Source organism: Solanum tuberosum, unplaced genomic scaffold (assembly GCF_000226075.1).
Source record: "Solanum tuberosum cultivar DM 1-3 516 R44 unplaced genomic scaffold, SolTub_3.0 scf00665, whole genome shotgun sequence".
NCBI lineage: Eukaryota > Viridiplantae > Streptophyta > Magnoliopsida > Solanales > Solanaceae > Solanum > Solanum tuberosum.
Window position 1 is genome coordinate 15775 of NW_006239579.1, and position 22483 is coordinate 38257.

At 35.7% G+C, this 22483-nt stretch overlaps 2 protein-coding genes across 4 annotated transcripts; both read left to right on the forward strand.

Moving 5' to 3' along the window:
* The first annotated feature begins 1215 nt into the window (after nt 1-1215).
* LOC102588136 (E3 ubiquitin protein ligase DRIP2-like) lies at nt 1216-16139 on the forward strand. The gene is made up of 7 exons (XM_006366602.2): nt 1216-1658; nt 10170-10269; nt 10869-11193; nt 12237-12655; nt 12764-12814; nt 13738-13810; nt 15413-16139. The coding sequence occupies exons 1-7, from the start codon at nt 1550-1552 to the stop codon at nt 15590-15592; spliced, it is 1257 nt and encodes a 418-aa protein (XP_006366664.1). The 5' UTR covers nt 1216-1549; the 3' UTR covers nt 15593-16139.
* Nucleotides 16140-18904: 2765 nt separating this feature from the next.
* Nucleotides 18905-22192, forward strand: LOC102588457 (probable WRKY transcription factor 21). 3 transcript variants are annotated; one of them, XM_015304993.1, is made up of 4 exons: nt 18905-19270; nt 19951-20764; nt 20855-20980; nt 21789-22192. In XM_015304993.1, the coding sequence occupies exons 2-4, from the start codon at nt 19968-19970 to the stop codon at nt 21931-21933; spliced, it is 1068 nt and encodes a 355-aa protein (XP_015160479.1). In that variant the 5' UTR covers nt 18905-19270; nt 19951-19967; the 3' UTR covers nt 21934-22192. The 3 variants fall into 3 exon arrangements, with proteins under 3 accessions (XP_015160479.1, XP_015160480.1, XP_006366665.1); XM_015304994.1 differs by having other exon boundaries at nt 18905-19203; XM_006366603.2 differs by having other exon boundaries at nt 18906-20764.
* The last annotated feature ends 291 nt before the right edge of the window (nt 22193-22483 follow it).

Genomic DNA, 22483 nt, shown 5'->3' on the forward strand with positions numbered 1-22483 from the left:
AGTTTTTATCTTTTTAATATATTATTTCAAGTTTGAATCATAGAATTCTGAATGGTTCAATAAAGATTATAGTCCACATATGTTGGTAATTATAATAAAGCTTAAATCAAAATCAAATTAATATTAATGCAAAAAGAAAATCAATTCAACACTAAGAATGACAATAATATTGAATATTTGTTCTTTGCTAGGGTTTTACATTGGTTTATTCAAATACATAATCTAATTTTAATTTCCTTTAATATTTAGTCATGTAACTAATTACTTAATTAAACTTATTTTTAGCATGATTTAATACTTTTAAATTATGATCATTTTCATTATGACTTGTTAATTTGCAATATTTGTTTTACGCGATTTCATTATTATTATTTTTTTGTTGGATATTTTAGTATCATTACTCATAATATTTTGTGTTATTTTCTTAAGAAACATCTTAAATAGTTGTATTTTGGTAAGACTAAAGAAATATTTATAGTACAAGTAAATTATATGTTTGTATGAATACTTTACCGGAAAAATCCGAAGTTGAAAAACCCGAATTTTATTGGTTTGGTTTATAGATTTAAAAATTCGACACAAATGATTTTGTTTGATATTTGAAAAATCCGAACCAACCCAACCATGTACACCCCTAGTTTTCATGGTAGAGAAAAAGAGGGAGGCAAACATTTGAATATAGAGTGAAGTATCAAAACCACCCTTAAACTTGGCGTAAATTATTAGTTTCATCCTTGAATTATTGACAGCCTTAAAAACACTCCTCTACTTGACTAACTAAACTTAGATACACTCCCAATATGCAACATGACATAACAAATGGTCTCAAACTCTTATAGGAGCATGGAGTTTTTAATAAAAATCGAGAAAAGTATTGAATACATCTCTAAACTTGAGGAGAATTTAGGGGTGTATTTCACTAATGTTGCAAGATCAGGGGTGTATTTAGCTTCAATTAGTCAAGTAAGGAGGTGTTTTTAAGGCTGTCAATAGTTCGGAGATGAAATTAATAATTTGCATCAAGTTTAGATGTGTTTTTGATACTTGTCTCTTGAATATATGATAAAATATTTCTATTAAAATATTTTTAATTTAAATAAATTATTTTTTTAATATGTGTCGTCTAGCGTTTACTAGCTTAAATAGGAAACTCGCAAACCTGATAGATATCGGCTATGAAGTAAACTTAACACGTGGGAAACCAAACCAGAAACTACTGCTTTGACTTCGGCTCTGTATTTCTGAGTCTCAAACCCAATACACAAAACTGCCGATTTATACACACAGAGAAAAGAAGAAGAAGAAGAGATCATCCCACCCCCACCCTACTAAATTCATCGCCGACCCACTTTCCCTTTCCCCAAATCAACCCGACCCATTTGCTCAATTTCAAATTTATACGACCCGTTTTGGATAATTCCGGGTTGTTTACTTGTGTTTCCGGGTCGAATTCAGAAATGTAGGTGATTTTTAGAGACCCGAATGTGGTGAATTTCTTTTGTAGCATGCAACGTTAAGGCAGAATTTAGTTTTTGATTGAGAAGAAAATATGAAGAATCAATTGGTGAAGAGAGAGTCGATTGTGGCATGCATGAGTTGCCCTCTTTGTCACAAACTATTCAGAGATGCTACTACTATTTCTGAATGTCTTCATACATGTAAGTTGACTAATTCTGTTCTGTTTAATTATATTAGTTGCTTAATTAATCTGCCATTTGAAATTTTCAATTCTTTGGAGTTATTTCGATTTGGGTTTGCATCGATTAGCTATGTATTCATACATGTGATAATATATAAACGTGTCCTTTAACTTGGCTTCAGCTTACTATGCCCTTTAAATTTATATAAAGTTGAACGAGTAGAAACATGCTAGGAAATTAGGGTAAAATACACGTGAACTGATTTGTATTATGCCATGTAGAACGGGTGTGTTTACTTGTTTAAATTGTACAAAAGATGCTAGCTGTTTATGTATTATGCCTAGATTCGTTGGTTGTATTTTTCAATGCTTTGGAGTTCTTTTTGTTACTATTGGAGTTATTTCTCTATTTGGGTTTGCTCCATTTGCATGGATTATGTAGAAATTATGACTCAAACGACTGAGAACTCCATGGCAGGAGACTCTGAGCTTGCAAATGAATCTGGATGAGAATGGAGGAAAAGAGGAAACTGAATTGTGAAATTGCAAACTGATTATCATTGAGCTGAAAGTCACTATTTATACACATACAACTAACTACTTGAATGAACCAATTAACAGAAATACTAACTGTCTAACTAACTAACAAATGAATTAACTTATTATAATTTCAACACCCCCCCTCAAGTTGATGGGGAGGTAGTCACCGACAACTTGCGTAAAATATTAAGAGTGATTAGGTCCACTCAAAGCATTGGTCAAGATATCTGCCAATTGCTCTGTAGTAGGAACATGAGGAAGAACAATTAGACCTTCCTGTAGCTTAGCTCGAACAAAATGGCAGTCAACTTCGATGTGTTTGGTACGCTCATGGAACACAAGATTCTTTGCAATATGAATTGCTGCTTGGCTGTCACAAAAAACTGATATAGGTAGGTTGCAAGGCTCAATCAGTTCTTCTAACAATCTTTCTAGCCAAACTAATTCTCCAACCACTTTCCTTACTGCTCTATACTCAGCCTCTGCTGAAGACAGGGACACTGTTGTCTGCTTCTTTGATTTCCAGCCAATAGGACTGTCTCTCAAGAACACTATGTAGCCACTCACTGACTTTCTAGAATCAGAACATGCTGCCCAGTCTGAGTCACAATAGGCAGTAACATTGCAATCTGTGTGTTTGGTCATAAAAATGCCTTGGGCTAAATCATTTTTCAGATATCTCAATACATGAAATGCTGCCTTGAGATGTGGTTCTCGTGGTGCCTGTAAGAATTGGCTAAGGTGTTGAACATTGTATGTAATGTCCGGCCTTGTATTTGTGAGAAAATTTAACTTTCCCACAAGTTTTCTGTACTAAGTTGGATCAGATAGAAGGGATCCTTCATTAGAGCTTAGTTTCACAGATGGATCAAGTGGTGATGTTGCTGTACCACAGTCCAAACAATCAAATTCTTTAATCAAATCTGTAGCAAACTTTTTCTGAGAAATCAATACACCATTATCTTTGTACAAAATTTCTAGGCCTAGGAAATAATGAAGCCTTCCCAAGTCTTTAATCTTAAACTGAACATGCAAATGTGCTTTCAAAGACTCCATCTCTGCTGAATCTGTTCCTGTCAAGATTATATCATCCACATATACTGCTACAAAAACTGTAGACATGCCTACCTTTCTATGAAAGAGGGAGTAATCACTATTGGAGTGTGAGTACCCTCTTGAGTAAAGAGTTGCAGCCAGTTTTTCATACCACTGTCTGCTTGCCTGCTTCAGTCCATACAGGGACTTCCTTAACTTGCATACCATTCTGTTATCATCAACAAGCAACCCCTGTGGGAGTGTCATGTATACCTCCTCATGAAGATCACCATGAAGGAAAGAATTATTGACATCTAGTTGATATAGGTTCCATCCTTTCTTAACAGCCAGTCCAATCAATGTTCTCACAGTGGTCATCTTCACCACAGGTGAGAAGGTTTCATTATAATCAGTCCTAGCCTGTTGTGTATAGCCCTTGACAACAAGCCTAGCTTTGAACCTTTCCACTGATCCATCAGCCTTATGTTTGATTTTATATACCCACCTGCAACCTATTGCTTTCTTCCCTACAGGCAAAAATACTAGATCCCAAGTATTGTTAGCAGACAAGGCCTCAAATTCCAAGGTCATGGTTGCTTGCGATGCTGGATCCAAGGATGCCTCTTCATAAGAAGATGGCCCTATATCATGATAAATATGTTTCATTAACTGCTGACTATTGAAGCAAAAAGAGGTTAAGGAAACATGTTGGATGTCAGTACTGGGAGAAACATGATTTGAATTTGAAGAGCTATGTGAGGATGGTAATGTGTAGGTGTATTCTCTAAGATAACTTGGAATAATGTGAGTTCTAGTTGATCTTCTAAGTGCTGGTTCATTGTTGGTCACAATTGGAATAGAAGCATTGTGGTTAGGTGTGGCTGTGATTGGTTAGGTTTGTGCACCATGGTTGGTAGTATCTGTATCCATCATAGACCCTGGGGTGACAGGATCATTAAGACAGGTGACTTCTTTGGCAATATTATTGTCCATCATGTAAGCATCAAAAGTATTGATTGAAGAGTTCAACATTTCAGAATTAGTTAGCTTTTGCAGTGCAGAAGTGAAACTAGAATCAGGAAAAATAGTAGCAAAAGGAAAAACATTCTCATAAAACACAACAACTCTGGAAATATGTATCCTTTTGGTCTCCAAGTTTAGGACCTTATAACCCTTTATATTGAAAGGATATCCAACAAAGACATGAGGTGTGGATCTTGGTTCAAACTTGTCCTTGTGTCCCTTTACAGTGGTTGTAAAACATAGACATCCAAAGGCCCTAAGGTGTGAGTAAGTTGGCTGTTTGTGATATAGTATTTCAAAGGGTGTTTTGTTTTTCAAAGCTGTGGAAGGGAGCCTGTTGATCAGATAAGTTGCAGTTAAAATACATTCCCCCCAGTATTGCATTGGAAGTTTTGAATGGTACAACAGAGCCCTGGCAGTCTCAAGCAAATACTTGTGTTTCCTTTCCACTATGCCATTTTGCTGGGGTGTATAGGTGCAGGTTCTTGGAGGAAATCTGATGTTTCTTTATTAATGAATTCCAGTCCATTGTCAGTCTTGATGGCTTTGACTATTGTATTAAACTGAGTCTCTATCAAGCATATCAAGGATTTAATGGTATGAAGGGCGTTGCTTTTGCAGCTAAGTAATTGAGTCCATGTTGACCTACTGAAATCATCAACCATGGTGAGGAAATATCTTTGACTTTCATGTGTTGGAGTATGGTATGGTCCCCACAAATCAATGTGAAGTAGGTCAAATGTTTTGGTGGATTGTGATGTTGTTTTGGAAGGAAAAAGAAGTCTTGCCTGTCTTGCCATAGGGCAGACAGTGCAGGTAAAAGGTTGCTTTGGGGCAAAAGAAAAAGGTATTGTGGAAATTCCTTTCATCTTTCCAAAGGGTACATGACCTAACCTGGTATGCCATAAGTGATCCACACTCCCATGAGATGTGCATGATATAGGAGAATTAGCAAAACATGAACTATTGACATAATTCAAATGATTACAACCAACTCTTTTATTAACATCATGAATGGATCTTACAGATGGGATACAAGAGGATACAAGAGGAGTTAGTTTTGTTACTCAATACAGAAGGTAAAACAGAATCAGAACAAACTTGAAATGAAAAAACAGGACTAGATGAAGTGTTGGTGCTGCAAGTAAGACATCTTGGACATGTGAAGTATAAGCCATTTCTTGCCCTACCAATCTCCAGAGGGCTCTTCAGTGAAGGGCCCTTCATAAGACATGAGGAACTATGTTATCACTCCATAGTTATCCAATAGTTACTGCAGTAATTTCTCTTTAGTGGCAGTTATTTTCCTGTAATAGTGCAGTCTTTCATTTCAGTTAAGTTAGGAAGTCATGTCCTAGTTTCTAGGGGTAGTTATTTTATAAGAATTGTATTTAAACTATCTGGTGTATGAAAAAAAGGAAGGAGAAAATTATTCAAGTCTTTGAGTACTTCAAACTCAAGAGATTGCAGGTTCTCTCTTAACGAACCAGCACCATAGGTAGAAAAAAGAAAACTTCAGAATTTATCTTGCAGCGTCCCATAACTAGATCCATAACCGGGGACCATAACAAATTAGTTAGCTTTTTCAATGCAGAAGTGAAACTAGAATCAGTAGCAAAAGGAAAAACATTCTCAAAAAACACAACATCTCTGGAAATATGTATCCTTTTGGTCTCCAAGTTTAGGACCTTATAACCCTTTGTATTGAAGGGATATCCAACAAAGACATGAGGTGTGGATCTTGGTTCAAACTTGTCCTTGTGTCCCTTTACAGTGGTTGTAAAACATACACATCCAAAGGACCTAAGGTGTGAGTAAGTTGGTTGTTTGTGATATAGTATTTCAAAAGGTGTTCTGTTTTTCAAGGTTGTGGAAAGGAGCCTGTTGATAAGATAAGTTGCAGTTAAAATGCATTCCTTCCAGTATTGCATTGGAAGTTTTGAATGGTACAACAGAGCCCTGGCAGTCTCAAGCAAATACTTATGTTTCCTTTCCACTATGCCATTTTGTTGGGCTGTATAGGGGAATGTTCTTTGATAAATGATCCCCTTATCTTAGAGGAAATATGATGTTTCTTTATTAATGAATTCCAGTACATTGTCAGTCCTAATGGCTTTGACTATTGTATTAAACTGAGTCTCTATCAAGCATATCAATGCTTTAATGGTATGAAGGGCATTGCTTTTGCAGCTAAGTAATTGAGTCCATTTTGACCTTCTGAAATCATCAACCATGGCGAGGAAATATCTCTGACTTTCATGTGTTGGGAGTATGGTATGGTCCCCACAAGTCAATGTGAAGTAGGTCAAATATTTTTGTGGATTGTGATGTGATTTTGGAAGGAAAATGAAGTCTTGCATGTCTTGCCATAGGGCAGACAGTCCATATAAAAAGTTGCTTTGGGGCAAAAGAAAAATGTATTGTGGAAATTCCTTTCATCTTTCCAAAGGGTACATGACCTAACCTGGTATGCCATAAGTGATCCACACTCCTATGAGATGTGCATGGTATAAGAGAATTAGTAAAACATGAACTATTGACAGAATTCAGATGACTACAACCAACCCTTTTATCAACATCATGAATGGATCTTACAGATGGAATACAAGATGAGTTACTCAATACAGAAGGTAAAACAGAATCAGAACAAAATGGAAATGAAAAAACAGGACTAGATGGAGTGTTGGTGCTGCAAGTAAGACATCTTGGACATGTGAAGTATAAGCCATTTCTTTCCCTACCAATCTCCAGAGGGCTCTTCAGTGAAGGGCCCTGCATAAGACATGAGGAACTACTGAAACTAACAATTCCTTTGAGTTGAGAAGTTAAACAATGGACAGAGATTAAGTTGAACTTGAAACTAGGCACAATCAATACTTTATGCAAGGTTAATGTTGGACTCAAGTAGGCATCACCAATTTTTGTCACCTTGACTTTATATCCATTTGGCAAAGTAACTAAAAAGGGATAAGGTAAGGGTCTGATCTTAGTGAGTAAGGTCTTATTATATGTCATATGATTGGTGGCTCCTGAATCTATTATCCATGAATCAGCAGAAAAATCAACACATCTACATGACATATAATAAGACCTTACTCACTAAGATCAGACCCTTACCTTATCCCTTTTTAGATCAACACATCTACATGACAAATTACCAATCTTAGTAATAGAAAAATGACAAGCTAGGATACCTGCAAGGTTCACAGCTCCATGTGCATTGTTGAGGTCATTTGCAGATTCCTTGTGACCATCACTTGTTCCTGCTCCATGAATATGAATGCTCCCCAGCAGATTGAGTAACTGATTATACTGATCTTGTGTGAGACTATGAGTTAAAGTGTGATTTGGTCCTTTCAAATGTCCATTCTCACAATTTTCATCCAGCAACCCTCCAGTATTTCCAAGTACATTTGCTGCTGTTCCTCATGCACGTCTACCTTCGGTAAATTTAAAGTCGTGGGGAAAGCCATGCAGCCTATAGCATTTCTCTTCAGTATGGCCTGACTTCTTACAATAACACAAAATAAGTGTGCTTTGTTGTGATTCGAAGGGTTAGATGATCCTGAATGACTAGATGATCCTGTGAAGTATCCAGATGATGAGTTGTTAGTGACATTGGACCTGTACACATTCTTATTCCCTCCTCTCGGTGGAGCATTTGAGTGCCTGAGGTTGGAGCTACTTCCTGTTGTCACAGCCAATGAGGTGGAGTCCAGGTGAACACGATGAGGAGGCTTGACTTCACGCTGTGTTTCCTCCTGAACTAAGATGGAAAATGCTTGAGGCATGGTGGGAAAGGGATTCATCATTAGAATGCTACCCCTAACAAGTGTAAACTTCGTTTAAGCCCATTAAAAATTGAATAAGGCGTCGATCCTGCTCTGCTTGTGTAGTTTAGTCTTCCCTCCACATGTACACAAACATGTGGTCACATCCAATGTGTTGAGTTCTTCCCACAACCTTTTGATGTGGGTGTAGTACCCTGTGACATCAAGGTTTCCCTGGGTGAGATTACTGATTTCTTGTTGGATTTGATACAGCTTAGCACCATTGGCCTGATCATACCTATCCTCCAGTTCATCCCACAATTCCTTAGTATTGTTCACGTATTGCAGGCTATCAGCTATGTCCTTGGACGGAAAGTTCAAAAGCCAAGAGGTTACCATGTCGTCGCATCTTTCCCATTGGGCAAACACAGGTGAGGTGAAGTCTGGCTTTGGAATTTTACCATTGATGAAGCCTGTTTTGTACTTCACAGAAAGAGCTCGAAGAATACCACGTCTCCATGATCGATACCCAGTTCCATCGAAAACAACCGGAGTAATTGAAGATCCAACACTTTCTGATGGGTGCATGTACATAGCATTGCTTGAATCCTGAACTACAGCAGGCAATTGAGCAGGCAATTGATCTTCCTCAGTAGGCGCCATTGATGAATGAAAAAGGGAGAAGGAGAATGAGATTACAGAAATGTGAAATCGCGAATTGCGAGTGAGATCTCGGAATACGAAATCGCGAAGTGCGATTCGAGATTGTCGAAATTGAATTAACGAATTGCGAGGTGAATCAGTGCGGAATGAAGACCCCTCGCTCTGATACCATGTAGAAATTATGACTCAAATGACTGAGAACTCCATGGCAGGAGACTCTGAGCTTGCAAATGAATCTGGACGAGAATGGAGGAAAAGAGGAAACTGAATTGTGAAATTGCAAACTGATTATCATTGAGCTGAAAGTCACTATTTATACACATACAACTAACTACTTGAATGAACCAATTAACAGAAATACTAACTGTCTAACTAACTAACAAATGAATTAATTTATTATAATTTCAACAGATTAGCTTGGTAGAACTGTGTATATATAGCTTCCTATACATCTGAGTGTTTCTTATGTGCTCAAGAAGTTAGAGGATTCCACTACTCTTTTGTTGTATACGAACTAGCTACAACTCTGTACCTGCTCTGTATTTTAATGATTTGAGGATAATTAGAACTAAGGTCAATATATTTTCCATTATGAAATAATTGGGACTTGCCACCTATATGATCAATCTCTTTTCATATACAGCTAGTGTAAAGATTTTTTTTTTTGGTTTATAATAGGGGTTATTTAATAGGTATTGAGTTTAGATTTTATAGTGTATGCAATACTTGCATTATCAGGTCATTTAAAAGACAATTGGAGGTAATATATGGTAAGCAAATTGATAACCTGCAAAAGATGGTAAATGCCTTGTAACTGTCACTACTTGTGTAAATATCTTTTATAGAGTCGGTATATAAGTTAAATCCTAAATGATTAACTATAGTATGGGTGAGTTGGTTACCAAAGGAAAGGAAAGTTTCATAGTGTAAAAAAGAAATCTTTGCACTATCAGTGTATGTAGCTTAAATCAGTTGGTTGATGTATGCGGAATTCTCTTTGTAATGCAACGTGCACTGCGAGATTAATATTTTGTACTGAGAACCCTTGATTATTAATATGTAGATTGTAGAAATTGAAGCTTCCACACACTTCCGTAAATGGAAATATCTATTTGTATCCTATATCCCTATTATATTTCGTTGAGTCCAGTATTGTGATCTCAGTGACAAATTGGTCTCAAGCATAGGTGACAATATATGCTTCTCGATCCATTTCGGTCGTTAGGCACATAAGCAAATTGGGGATCCTTAAAAAATGCTTCTGTTATATTTTGCAATCATTTCTAAGGTTAATTTCTTTATCATCCCCTGAGAAGCTACATCCTGTGATTTCCGTAACCAGTATAAATTGTTTGAGACATCTTGTTGAATGAATGCGCTGATTGTTCGTTACATTCATATTAAAAGGGAGAAATTTGCTTTCTGGTTTGTGCTATGTTAAAACTGGTATTTTACATGAACACATTGTTTTGACAACTTTCTTTGGGAACTCCACCAAGTTTGCAGGAAATGCATCTATAAGAAGCTCTCGGATGAAGATTTGGAATGCTGTCCAGTATGCAATATCGACTTAGGCTGTGTGCCATTAGAGAAATTGAGGTCATATTTTTCTTTTAACTCGTTGTTCTTTTTCTTTTAATTTTTGACATGTGTATCTGTGCTTGAGTACTCAATTCTACAGTTGTCTAAAATATTCTAGTTTTACATTTTTTCTTCTTCTTTTTGTCCCGCCACCTGGAACTTCAAGCCAAATATTTCTTCTAAGCTTAGTAACTTTGTTCTTTTTCTTTTTTTATTATTAAGTAGAGTGATAATTTCGTTAATTTGCATCCAAAGTTTGTTGATGACTAGAACAGCTGTGCAAATATTAGCTCTTGTACATGGTTCCTGTGATTAGTAGATATAATTCAAGGGGCTAACAAAATCCTTGAATTTATCAAGTCTATTTACATGTTCAAGTTTACACCAACAAAAAAGGTTCTTTAAACATCTAGCCTTTAGCAAGTATTAATGGATCGCTTTCACCATTTAACTAAGCTAGTTCAACATAATAATTTCATTTTCTAGCATTAACTTTGCTACTTTGTCTGTATCTATTAATATATGCCTATTATTTTTCTTCTATCATTCCATAAATGTGAGGAGATTTACTGACAATGTTTGTTGTTTCCTGTTCCTTTTTAAATTTGATTTTTCAGGCCCGATCATAAGCTAGAAGATGTAAGAGCAAAGATATTCCCTTATAAGAGGCGAAAAGTGAAGGCGCCTGAAATTGTGCCTTCAGTTACATTGCCAGTTAGAAGGAAAGAGAGATCACTTTCATCATTGGGCGTCAGCACTCCCAGAGTATCTACACATACTGGAATGACAGGTAGAAGATCAAAATCAGTGGCAAGAAAAGCATTACGCGGCTCTACCTTTTCCACTGAGAAAGCTATCAAGAATGAGGAAGATTCTGGAGAAGAACCAGATAGCTCTAGCTCACCAGACACTTTCACAAAGTCTTCTCAGAGTAAAAGGCAGGTAAAGTCATGTCCTTTGGACCTTATATATGTAATTTTATAGAACATGAAATTTGGAAAATGACCTAAATATCGTGATTCTCAATGAAGACAGAATTAGCAAGAATATCCTATATTATTAACTTAGCTACATAGAATGCATTGAGAATATTTTAATGTATAACGGTATTAGTTCTCTTGACTTTTAAAATCCCACCTCAAACTCAAGGTAGTGAGCAACTTGAGTTTTCAACTGAAACTGTGAAGTCAATTGGTGTGTGACAGACAAGTTATTGTTGAAGGAACAACCAGCTGTATAATGTTGTCCAAATATTGTCATTGAAATAGTGCACAGTCACCAAAAAGAGAAGTGGTGCTAGAATCCTTCCTTCCTCAAAACTCTATGATAACTGAAACAGCAAAACGAAGTGCTTCTCGCATCACATACCAGAAGTAATCTGTTCTCAACTACCGGATTGAGGAACGGTGTTGCAAATCACCAGGACATCATCCGTGTAGCTTGAATTGACGGCTAAGAAGTAACGGAATAAGTTGATGGAATAATAACCGAAATTCAAGTTTTGAAGGAGGGAATTATTACCCAAACTCTAATTCCAAGAAGAGAAGGGAAGAAGGCTTTTCCAGAATAATGGCCACAAATTTAATAATCAAACTCTGATAGCATAGAAAAAAGAGAAAAGTAGAAGGCCTTTTAGAACAGTAACCAAAAAGTTGAATTTTCAAAGGAGAGCTCCTTATACAGGACTTAACTCTACTTAATAAGTTAAAGTTCAGAGTACATGAATTAAAAAAAAAGCTATTTTAGATAATAAAATATATCTATATACTGAGATTCCTAACCATCTCAGAATTAGGAAGTACACTCTATACCATCAACGTATTCACACAGAGTGAATCTAGAACATTGTGAAATATTATTAATTCTCGACTTTCGGCATCTGAAATGTTCTATCTATTTTTCCTAATAAGTTTTTCTTTGGTCAATGGTATCTCGATTTAACTGTGAATATTACTATATCGGTTGAAGTCATGTGATTTTTTCAGAATTATTCCAATGCCGAGCCTTCTAGCCATCCCACATCGGACAAAGGAACTGACAATGGCACTGAACAACAAGAAGGCAAAGTTGATTTGTGGAAACCTTTGGATTGTTTGGTGGAAGTAGCAAACAAGAACAAATGTTCAAGGTTTACTTCACAGGGTTCTGTTTGTAAAACAGAAAGTTTGCATTGCCATGACAAAGAACATGGACAGAAATTGAAGGTCCAAGGTGACAAATACAGCTGTGTTCCTGTTCCTGCAGAATCAGAAAAAACTAAAAAGTTGCGAAGAATTCGCCGAAAAAAGGCATCAACTTTTGGAGAATTTAGTATATCACCACAAGCTGTGCTGGATTCAATCAGTGTCAAATGTGAAAGGAGGACTAATCCAATTTGGTTCTCATTAGTGGCCTCTGAAGACCAGTAAGAATCTGCTTTTATTTTACAGAACTTTTCTGTTTATGATGTATATAGCGTAAAGATTGAACTATTAATTGTTTTTATCACTAACTCTGCAATTAACTGTTTCAGGGACGGAAGTGCACCTTTGCCCCAGATTTCTGCAGGTTACTTGAGAATAAAGTATGTTTTTTTTGTGATATCATTTGATTTCGTAGTGAAACAATTAATTTATCCTGCTGTTCTGTCTAGGTTCTGTATTATGCTCTGATAAGTCATTTAGTTTGCACAAAGAATGTCGATTGGAAGTTTGACACTTGAAACGTGGTACTCCCTCTGTCCCAATTTATGTGATGGTGTTTGACTAGGTACGGTGTTTAAGAATGAGAACCTTTGAAATTTGTGGTCTTAAACAAACTATAGGTATTTCGGTGGCAATAAATCATCTAATTAAAGAATAAAATGGGAAGTTTTAAATTCAATTGTTACTAATATAGAAATGTGCCATTCTTTTTAGAACTGTCTAAAAAGGGAAGAATGTCACATAAATTGGGACGGAGGGATTAATATTCTATGCCCTTCTTGGAGTGAGAAGTTGGAAGAGGGATGCTGAATTTCTTCTTCTCCAATTTCACAATTTGGTGATAGTTTCTGTTTGCATAGCTATGTGGATGTCATATCCAATTTCTCCTAATACAAGTAAAAAGGAAAACTAGAATTGACAGATAATGATAATTATGATTTCTTCCTCTCCATTTCCGCGATTGTGTGATAGTTTGTGTTTGGGTATAGCATGTCTATGAATACAAATAAAAAGGAAGAATAGAAGTGACAGATTATGGTGACTACTTTGTTTCTTTTCAAGATCACTTGAGCTGACCTTCATAGTTGGTTATGCTTTAAGTCTGAGTACATTTAGATTAATTCTAAACAAAAAAAACAACCTGATTGCATAAAGTGTGCTGTGAGGACAAATTTAGCATTTGATTTAAGTTGCCTTTAGCTTGAGAATTTGACGAAGCATCGATGCACCTTTTTTGCTTTTCACTGAAAGGTATAGCTCATGATTGTATAATTGTATTCATATATTTTACATTCTACTGCAGGGATGGCAATATTCCAGTTTTGTTCATCCAAAAGTACTTGATGAAGAAGTTGAATCTTTCTAGCGAAGATGAGGTAATTATCTTTTTGTATTTTGGCAGTTTAGCAATCAATAAATGTTATCACATTTGTTTACAATCCTACCTATTCTGGTTTCAAGGTTACAAAATATTATGTAAGGGCATGATTTCCTGTAATTCATTGTTCTGTTGGGTGTAATGTTGGTCCTGTCAGTTTTAGAACTTGGTTTTCAAGAAAACTGGTCGAGCATGAAAATTTAAGGGGTAATGAAAAGGGGGCCAGAAACTGTATCAGTATTGCACCCCCCCCCCCCCCCCCCCCCCCAACTTCAGAATGAACTAGCGCGACATTTTTGTGCATTGGTGACAGAACTTTGTTTTAAATGAACAGTTATAACTTCACATAATATAAGGATGGGGAAATGGCCAATAGGTATTGCTTGTTGTGAAGTGGGAATTTGGAAGCTAAATACTTAGTTTTCCTGTTATCTTCGTTTTTTTCTTTTCCTTTTAAAGTGTTCTCTTTTTAGGAATTGATGAGGACAAAGTTGTAAACAGGAGCCTGGCTCTAAGTTACTGTCATTTTGACTTAAGTGAATGCCAAGACGAGTAGGCGATTTCCAGCTTTTCGTATTTTTAGCATCTCCATGAACTACTCTCTTTTTATGCATTACCTATGCTCTGTCTCTTCCATATCTACGTTATCAATCAGACTTGTCCAGAAGGTACCTATGGACTGCCTAACATCTTTTCAATCGAAATCCCAATCAAAGACAAGTTCTACCAAGGCCAGGATCTGAAAGAGAGGATTCACTTTCCTAAATTCCAAGTGACATGATTCCTCCTTCAGAAGCTAAAGTTGAATGATCGAAGTCTCCTTTAGGTTCAGTCGAAGAGATCGAAGCGAAGTCATCAATTCAACCATTCGAATGGTCTCCCCTAAGATTGACCTCTTTTCCAAATAAACCGAACCTCGATACCACATTCATCAAAAAGATATGGCCATCTCTCTAGGTTGCACAACCCCTTTAGATCGTTCTATTCGTGCTTGAAAAACGACCCCATCGGTCCGCTCCTTTTAATGGACATTCTTAGCCGTCCTCCGAGGGTTAACACCCCATAGATCAGATCGTGAACTCTTTCAGACCCTTAGTTTCACTTGGTTGGGGCAGAGTTTCTTGGACTCTTCAAAAGTACTGTCGCACCCGTGTCGGGTCATCCAAAAAGGCTATTAAGAGTCCCACATCAGATATGGGATGGGTAATTGGTCGGCTTATATGGTCTTGGACAATCCTCACCCTATGATAGCTCTTGGGGTTGAATTAGACCCAAGATCCATTTCCTTACAAAGGCACTACTTTTGGAGGATCCGACATGCACCTGTTGACAGTTGAAGAGTGCTTAGACTCTTCATCCAAGAAGGCACTCTTTTTGGAGGATTTGAAGAGTCCGAATAACATAGCCTATGGGTGATAAGTGTGGCTGATATCACTTGTTGTCTTGCTTAAAAGTAAAGAGACTGCTGTCCTTGTACCTACCTAGAAATAAGAGAGAGAGAGAGAGAGAGAGTGTTTTCTCTTGTCGTAAATCTCAGTGTCGAAAACATACTAAATTTGATGATATTTATGTTGTGCTAACTGTTTTTGTTCTCTTGTAGGTTGAGATTAGATATATGGGACAGTTGATAGTCCCCACTCTACAACTGAATAGTTTAGTTGATATGTGGCTTCAATCTACCACATCCGAAAGAGTTCCAGCAATAGTTGGTTCATCAGCTAACGATTTCGTGATGGTGTTGGCTTATGCTCGCAAGGTTCCAAGCCTTATGTCTTCTTGAACTGTTCTTTTTTGCCTCCACATACTTGATAATCTGTACAACCCCCGTGCATAAGTTGAAGTAGCAGCCCGGAACTGCTTAGTTAGCAAGTCTCGTATTAGGAAATGTGGTGAGCGATTAGACGTGCAGGTTATTTTACAGCAGCTGGCGCTGCTACTGTTACAAATCAGAAGCAAATTAGCAACGAGACCATAAAGGAGAAGAGCTTAGCACTTATGGCACTCGCGAGATACGATGCTTTCAAGTTGAAATGGTGTTTCTCTAATCTGTTGTAAGTTTGAAACACTGCACTGTACTATTGTAGATTGTGAATTAGGATTATGCTTTCATATTCATGTCTGTTTTTAGTAACAAACACAAACTTTAGGGCAATTTTTGTGTGTTCAACTGCACCCTTCATAAACTCTTCAACAGATCCTTCTTTTTTCAGCGAGTAGATCGTCTTTTCTTAAGGTTTTGTACTACTACTACTCAAGTGATACGTGAATTGCTCACCTTGAACTTGGCTCCGTTTGGGCATGATTTATAAATATGCTCTTTAACTTGACCTCATTTCATGTTTTTGGCCTCTAACTTTGAGTGTGCACAAGTAGATACTTAAACTTGTATAAAGTTGAACAATTAGACATACACGTTCTATGTGACATCTTACATTACAATTTCGTCCTACGTGGTGCCCTCTGTTTATTTAATTTGCATGGTTGCACCCAAACTATTGCTAGTCCTCCCTGGACTTGGTCGAATAAAACTACAAATGCATAAACGTGTCATGTAACTTGACTTTAGCCGACATATCTATGCCCTCTAACTTAGGCGTACACAAGTGGACTTAAATTTGTCAAAAGTTGAACAAGTAGATACACATGTTCTACATGACAATTTGCATGGGGTATGCTCGAACTGATTTGTATCATGCCGCCATAGAGGATCTTATAAATGAGATTTGGGGAAGGTGAAGTGTACACTGACCTTACCTTTACCTTGTAGAGATATAATGATTGTTTTTTTATAGACCCTCGGGCCTTGACTCAAAGTAAATCATCTCAAAACAGTTTGTCAAAAAAGGCGAAATTAGTAAGAAGTCAAATGTAACAACATAACATTATTCAAGAAGTTATTTTATTGTTTTCATTTGTATTTGATATTCATATTTAAGTCTCAGATCATTCAAATTCATGCTTGTAAAACCTATTTAAACAAAAGCCTCTCTAATGAAACTCTTTTATATATCCAAAACTCGAATCAGAGACTTCGATTATACATTAATTCAAAATTTGTGTTATGATTGCTTGTAACTTTATATGCCAGATCCCTAGGTACTTTTTTTTTCCCTATGCTCTTTAAGCCACAAAAAGAAAAAGTTGTGTTCTTTTTAATTACGTGACCTTTTTTTGCTCTCAATTATTCCAACAATAATGACAAGACGAAATAAAGCATTTTTTATACTATTACTGTAAATTCTGGCTTTATTATACTCTCAAATCGAATCAAAAGGAAGCAATATCCGAGATTAGTGCTATGCAATTAAATTAAAATCAAATTTACGTCGAAACATTTCATATTATAATTACAAGGAAAAAGAAGGTAAAAACTTTCTAGATAATACTATGATCTCGAATTTGAAAATGAAAAGAAAGATAAATCTCTTTATCTTCAGAGGATAAAAGCAAGGTCTAAATATGCATTATCCTTGTTAGACAACACTTATAAGATTATATTGAATATTTGGTATTATAGTTTAAGATGTTTATGTATTTCTTTAAAAAAAAGTAATTTATTTAATCAAAAAAGAGTATTTGTCTTAATTATTATTTTATGTTTGGTTAATTATCTCGTTTAATTAATAAATAATACTATGGTACAATTTTAAAAATCAATATATTTCTTGTTTTCTTAAAATATCAAATATTTAAAAAAATGAATTTAACGAAAACAAATAATGTATATGCATAATATCAATATATTATATCAAGGATCAATGCATATTAGGAATAGTATGAGATTAGTTCAGAATCTTGTCACTCTTAATTAAGGTTTCAAATTTGAGCCTCTAAGATTTAAAAGTACACCTTTGAAATAGAGTTTTGTAAATTTAAATTTAATCAAGTTTTAAGATAAATAAAGTACTAAATTGAAGTTAAGAAAAAAATATAATCAAATTATTTTTTCTTGAATCAACGGTCTACGAGCAATAACTTCTCTATCTTTTAAGTTAGTGATAAAATCTTACGCATACTGTTATCTATTTGTAAACTACTTCGTATCCAAGAGGGTTCAAATCCGATACCTCTTGATTAAAGACAGAGGCATAATTATCACTCCACCACAACCCTTGTTGGTTACATCGAATATATTATTGTTATAAAAAATAAGACCAACAAAGAAACTAAGGAATAAAAATAATATAATTAAAGAAAACAGAAGGAATAATTATTTTGGGACCCACTTTGAAATCGTGAGTCTATGACAGAGACATCAGTTTTAGTTTGGTCCTTTGTTTTTCTCAGGTCTTATTATTACAATAATTGACAATTAATACACCACTAAATGACAAAAGTATATTTGAGAATATATTCAAATCAATCAATTAAATATATACTAAATGCATTTTAATCCTTTTAAGTATATCAAAAGTTTGACACTTTTAGGGTCCATCAAATATTTAATAATTTATACTTGACGAAAATAATGGAATTTTTTTAAATTTTAATTATAAACATCAAGAAGATAACAACCATATTTTAATGTATTTAAAATCACAAGATTCAGATATTTTTATGCTTTCTTAAACTTTATATCAAAACAAATTATGACAAACAAATTAAAACTGAGAAAATACTTACATAAACTATTTTGAACTTATCCACAAATATAAATGATCATTTTTTTGTTATTTTCTCATTCAGGGGCGGATCCACGTGGGTTACAAGGGTTCAATCCCCTCAGCAAAAAAATTACACTATATATAAGGTAATTTTCTGTATTTATGTTAGATATATTAATTGTGACCGACCTCATGAACAAGAAGCAAGTTGTAGATAATGGTAGATCTCCTTTTAAAATTAACTCTTGCGTCGAACTAACTTTTTGTACCTATAAATCATATACTACTATTTCCTTGGAATTGTATTTTATTGATTTATTTACACGTTTATACTTTTATTTTTTAAGATCTTGAATGAAAATTCTAAATTCGCTATCGTTCTCGTTAATACACTCATAAGTCATGATCCAATAAGAAAATATCAAATGGTCAAAATAAAATAAAAAATGAGAGATTCCCTCTCCCTCAATCTTGAAGTACTCAAATGCTAGTACTATACTTGACTAATGAGTCTACTGTTGTGTGTGATTCTCTCTCTCTAATCTTATTCCATTTGTTTTCTAAAAATAAACAATCATAATACTGGAATAAATATTAAAGATTGCAGCTTTGCATACTTTTGGACTTTGTAATTTTTTGATTTTTCTTTAGCTGAGCTAAAAAGTCTTCTCTTTCACACACCCCAAAACCTTTTTTTTCCCCTCATCAACTACCCACCCCCACCTCAACCCCCAACCCCCTTATGAAGATTGAAAGAATCTAGGGTTTGACAACACATCATATAAGTGTAAAGATCCAATCTTTATTGCTTTTTTATCTTGCTGGTGTTATTATAGCTGATTTTCCCATCTTGGGCATGTTTTATTTTCTGTTAATTTCATACTTAGAAGTGTAAAGATCCAATCTTTATTGCTTTTTTGTCTTGCTCAATGCATTTGCTGCTGTTTTTATGTTGATTTTTCCATTTGGGTGTGTTTTATTTTCTGTTAATTTTCATTCTTGATGTAAAAGCTGGTTGTTTGAGCATGGTTTCTTTGTTGAGTTTGGTTTCTTGAAATTTCATTCCAAGAACCCCTTTTTGTTTGTGTTTTTTTTAAAACTGTAGATGGGTGTTTATTGCTTCTGTTTTCATTGTTTTTCTTTTTTTCCATAATTTTCAGGTTGATTGAAGTTGTGTATCTTGAGTTATATTTTTGTTTTTGAGAGGATGTGTAGTTGTTCTTGTGTTTTGGGGGCAACTCTTTCTGCCCTTTTTTTGGTTATTTCTATCTATGTAAGAATCTTTTTGGTTCTTGAAAAGAAACAGTTCAAGAATGTTCAATTGGCTGAAATGAATTTATAGATTCGCAAAAGAACCAAATTCTTGTTGGCGGTTTTTTTGAGGGGTAGTGTTTTGTTTTTCTTCCTTTTGTGTGGTTTGGGTTGAGCTTAAATGACGCATTTAGTGTTCGTATAGCTGATCCCACCTTGTTTGAGCCTGAGTCGTAGCAATAGTAGTACTTGTTTGAGTTTGCGGAATTTTTGTGTTTTTTAGGGGTTGAGAGAGGTGAAATGGAGGAAATAGAAGAAGTTAACAAGGCTGCAGTTGAGAATTGTCATAGAGTGATTAGTCTTTTATCATCTAGGACACATGATCAGATTTCGTATACGAATTTAGTTAGAGAAACTGGAGAAGCTGTACACAAGTTCAAGAAAGTTGTCACTCTTTTGAATTCAACTTTAGGTCATGCAAGAGTGAGGAAATCCAACAAATTCAAGACCCCTTTACCTCATAACATCCTTGTTGAAAACCCGAATTGCAAAATCGATGATCATGCGAAAGCTCTTAGGTTACTTCCTATCGACTCTCCTGAAAACCGAGTCCTAGAGATGGGTGCTAATGTGAAATGTAATCTAACTTTAGGAAGCCCTTCTCTGGAATTAAGTTCAAATAGTAGAAATCCCCTTAATTTTGGCCAACAAACGCCTTTCCCGAGCTATAACTATCTTCAACAGCAACAACAGGAACAACAGCAACAACAGCAGCAGCAACAACAACGGCGGTTTCTACTTCAGCAGCAGCAGCAATTGAAACACCCCGCGGAGATGATGTACAGGCGGAGCAATAGTGGTGTTAGTCTTAATTTTGATAGCTCGACATGTACTCCGACCATGTCTTCGACTAGGTCATTTATATCCTCATTGAGTGTGGACGGTAGTGTTGCTAATGGTAATAGCTTTCATTTAATTGGGGCTTCACACTCTGCGGATCAGAGCTCGTTCCAACACAAGAGAAAATGCTCCGGAAGGGGAGACGAGGGAAGCGGGAAATGTGGAAGCAGTGGAAGATGTCACTGTTCAAAGAAGAGGTTTGTATTTTATCTTGCTTTTACATTTGTTCTTTTTTATCATATAATGTCTTATAGGTGATTAATAACTTTGGAATTGTCTTCATATAGGAAACACAGAGTAAAGAGATCAATCAAAATACCTGCGGTAAGTAACAAGCTAGCTGATATTCCTTCCGATGAGTATTCTTGGAGAAAGTATGGACAAAAGCCGATCAAAGGTTCTCCACATCCTAGGTACTATTCACACCTTCTTCCGTAAGCTGCATCTCAATTACCACGTTTTGCGAATCGGAACTTTATGATTATCAATTTTAATCTCATTCTTGCCATGTGCATCTTGATCAAAGAGTTGGAGAGTGAAAAAGTGTATTCCCCAGGTTTAATTGTCATGTTTAATGTATGTGGTTGATGGCGGATGCAGAGTATGAAGTACATGTTCTTGTGAACCAATTAACTTTTGTCTAGACCTTGTATACCTATTGAGAAATCCACTGAAATATTTATAAATATTTGACTGTGAACCTTGTCATTATCATATCTTATCTTTGAGATTGTTTTAGGAATCCATTAACTTCAAATCGCGATTCTGCATCCGTCTGTATTGCTGGTGTTTGCAAAAGCTACCTCAATCCTTAAGAAGATACGTTATAAGGAGCTCCAGTCTAACATGAAAGCTTATCTCTTTCACATGACTCCCGTCCTTCTCGTTTGGCGTTTAGACATACTTCATATTTGGGTGGTGAAGTGAGTAGCTCGATTAATATAATGATTAACTAAACGATCTTTTTTTTTTGGTCAATCGAAAAAGAACAATGATTATACTTGACTTGTTGATTCTTTTCATTCAATCAACTGATACTCAATAGTATGCACATATTGATATGCTGTTATATTGAGTTTTTGCTTTTACTTCCGGGATCTGTGGTGTGATAGTTGCTCTATCAAGTCGCTTTTATTGATCACAACAACCAATCCTTGCTTTGATTCTGTACAAGTTTAATGCATTTTTGCTTAGACTTAACGCCTTCCTTGACGTATGCAGGGGATACTATAAATGTAGCAGCATGAGAGGTTGCCCTGCCCGGAAACATGTCGAGAGATGCTTGGAAGATGCTTCAATGCTTATCGTGACATACGAAGGTGAACATAATCATCCCAGGTTGCCATCACAATTGGCTAATACCTGAAAACTATCGGAAACTTTAACAAAGTTGATCACAATCCTCGACAGTTTTTTCTGTACTCTGTTATCGATTGGCTTCCGTTGTTACTGTACATATGGTATTTTGGTGGAGAAAACATCAATTCTGGGTTGAAGAACTATGCGATAGGATTCGAGATTTTCCTGATTGTAAGAATATTTCATGATCAAGTATGAATCCTTTTTTTGTAATTTAGCCATTGTGGCAACTTAGTTTTGTGATATGCATGCTTTCAGGTTGTAGATTTTGATTTGTTACAATGCAAAGTAAATTTATATTCCTTTTATCTGTGTCCCTCACCCCTCCTCCGGGGCGGATTGGGACCTAACCCAACACCTTACGACACGAGCTGACGACAATCATCTAGATGCCCTAATTACCAGTTCATGTGAATTTGACAACAATTCTCAATCTCTGTATATATGAATAAATCTACTAAATGTTAATAAATATTTGACCATAGACATAGCTATTATTATAATTAGTCCCCTTATAATTAACTTGAAGTCGTTGTAGAAACTGATTATGCTAGCCC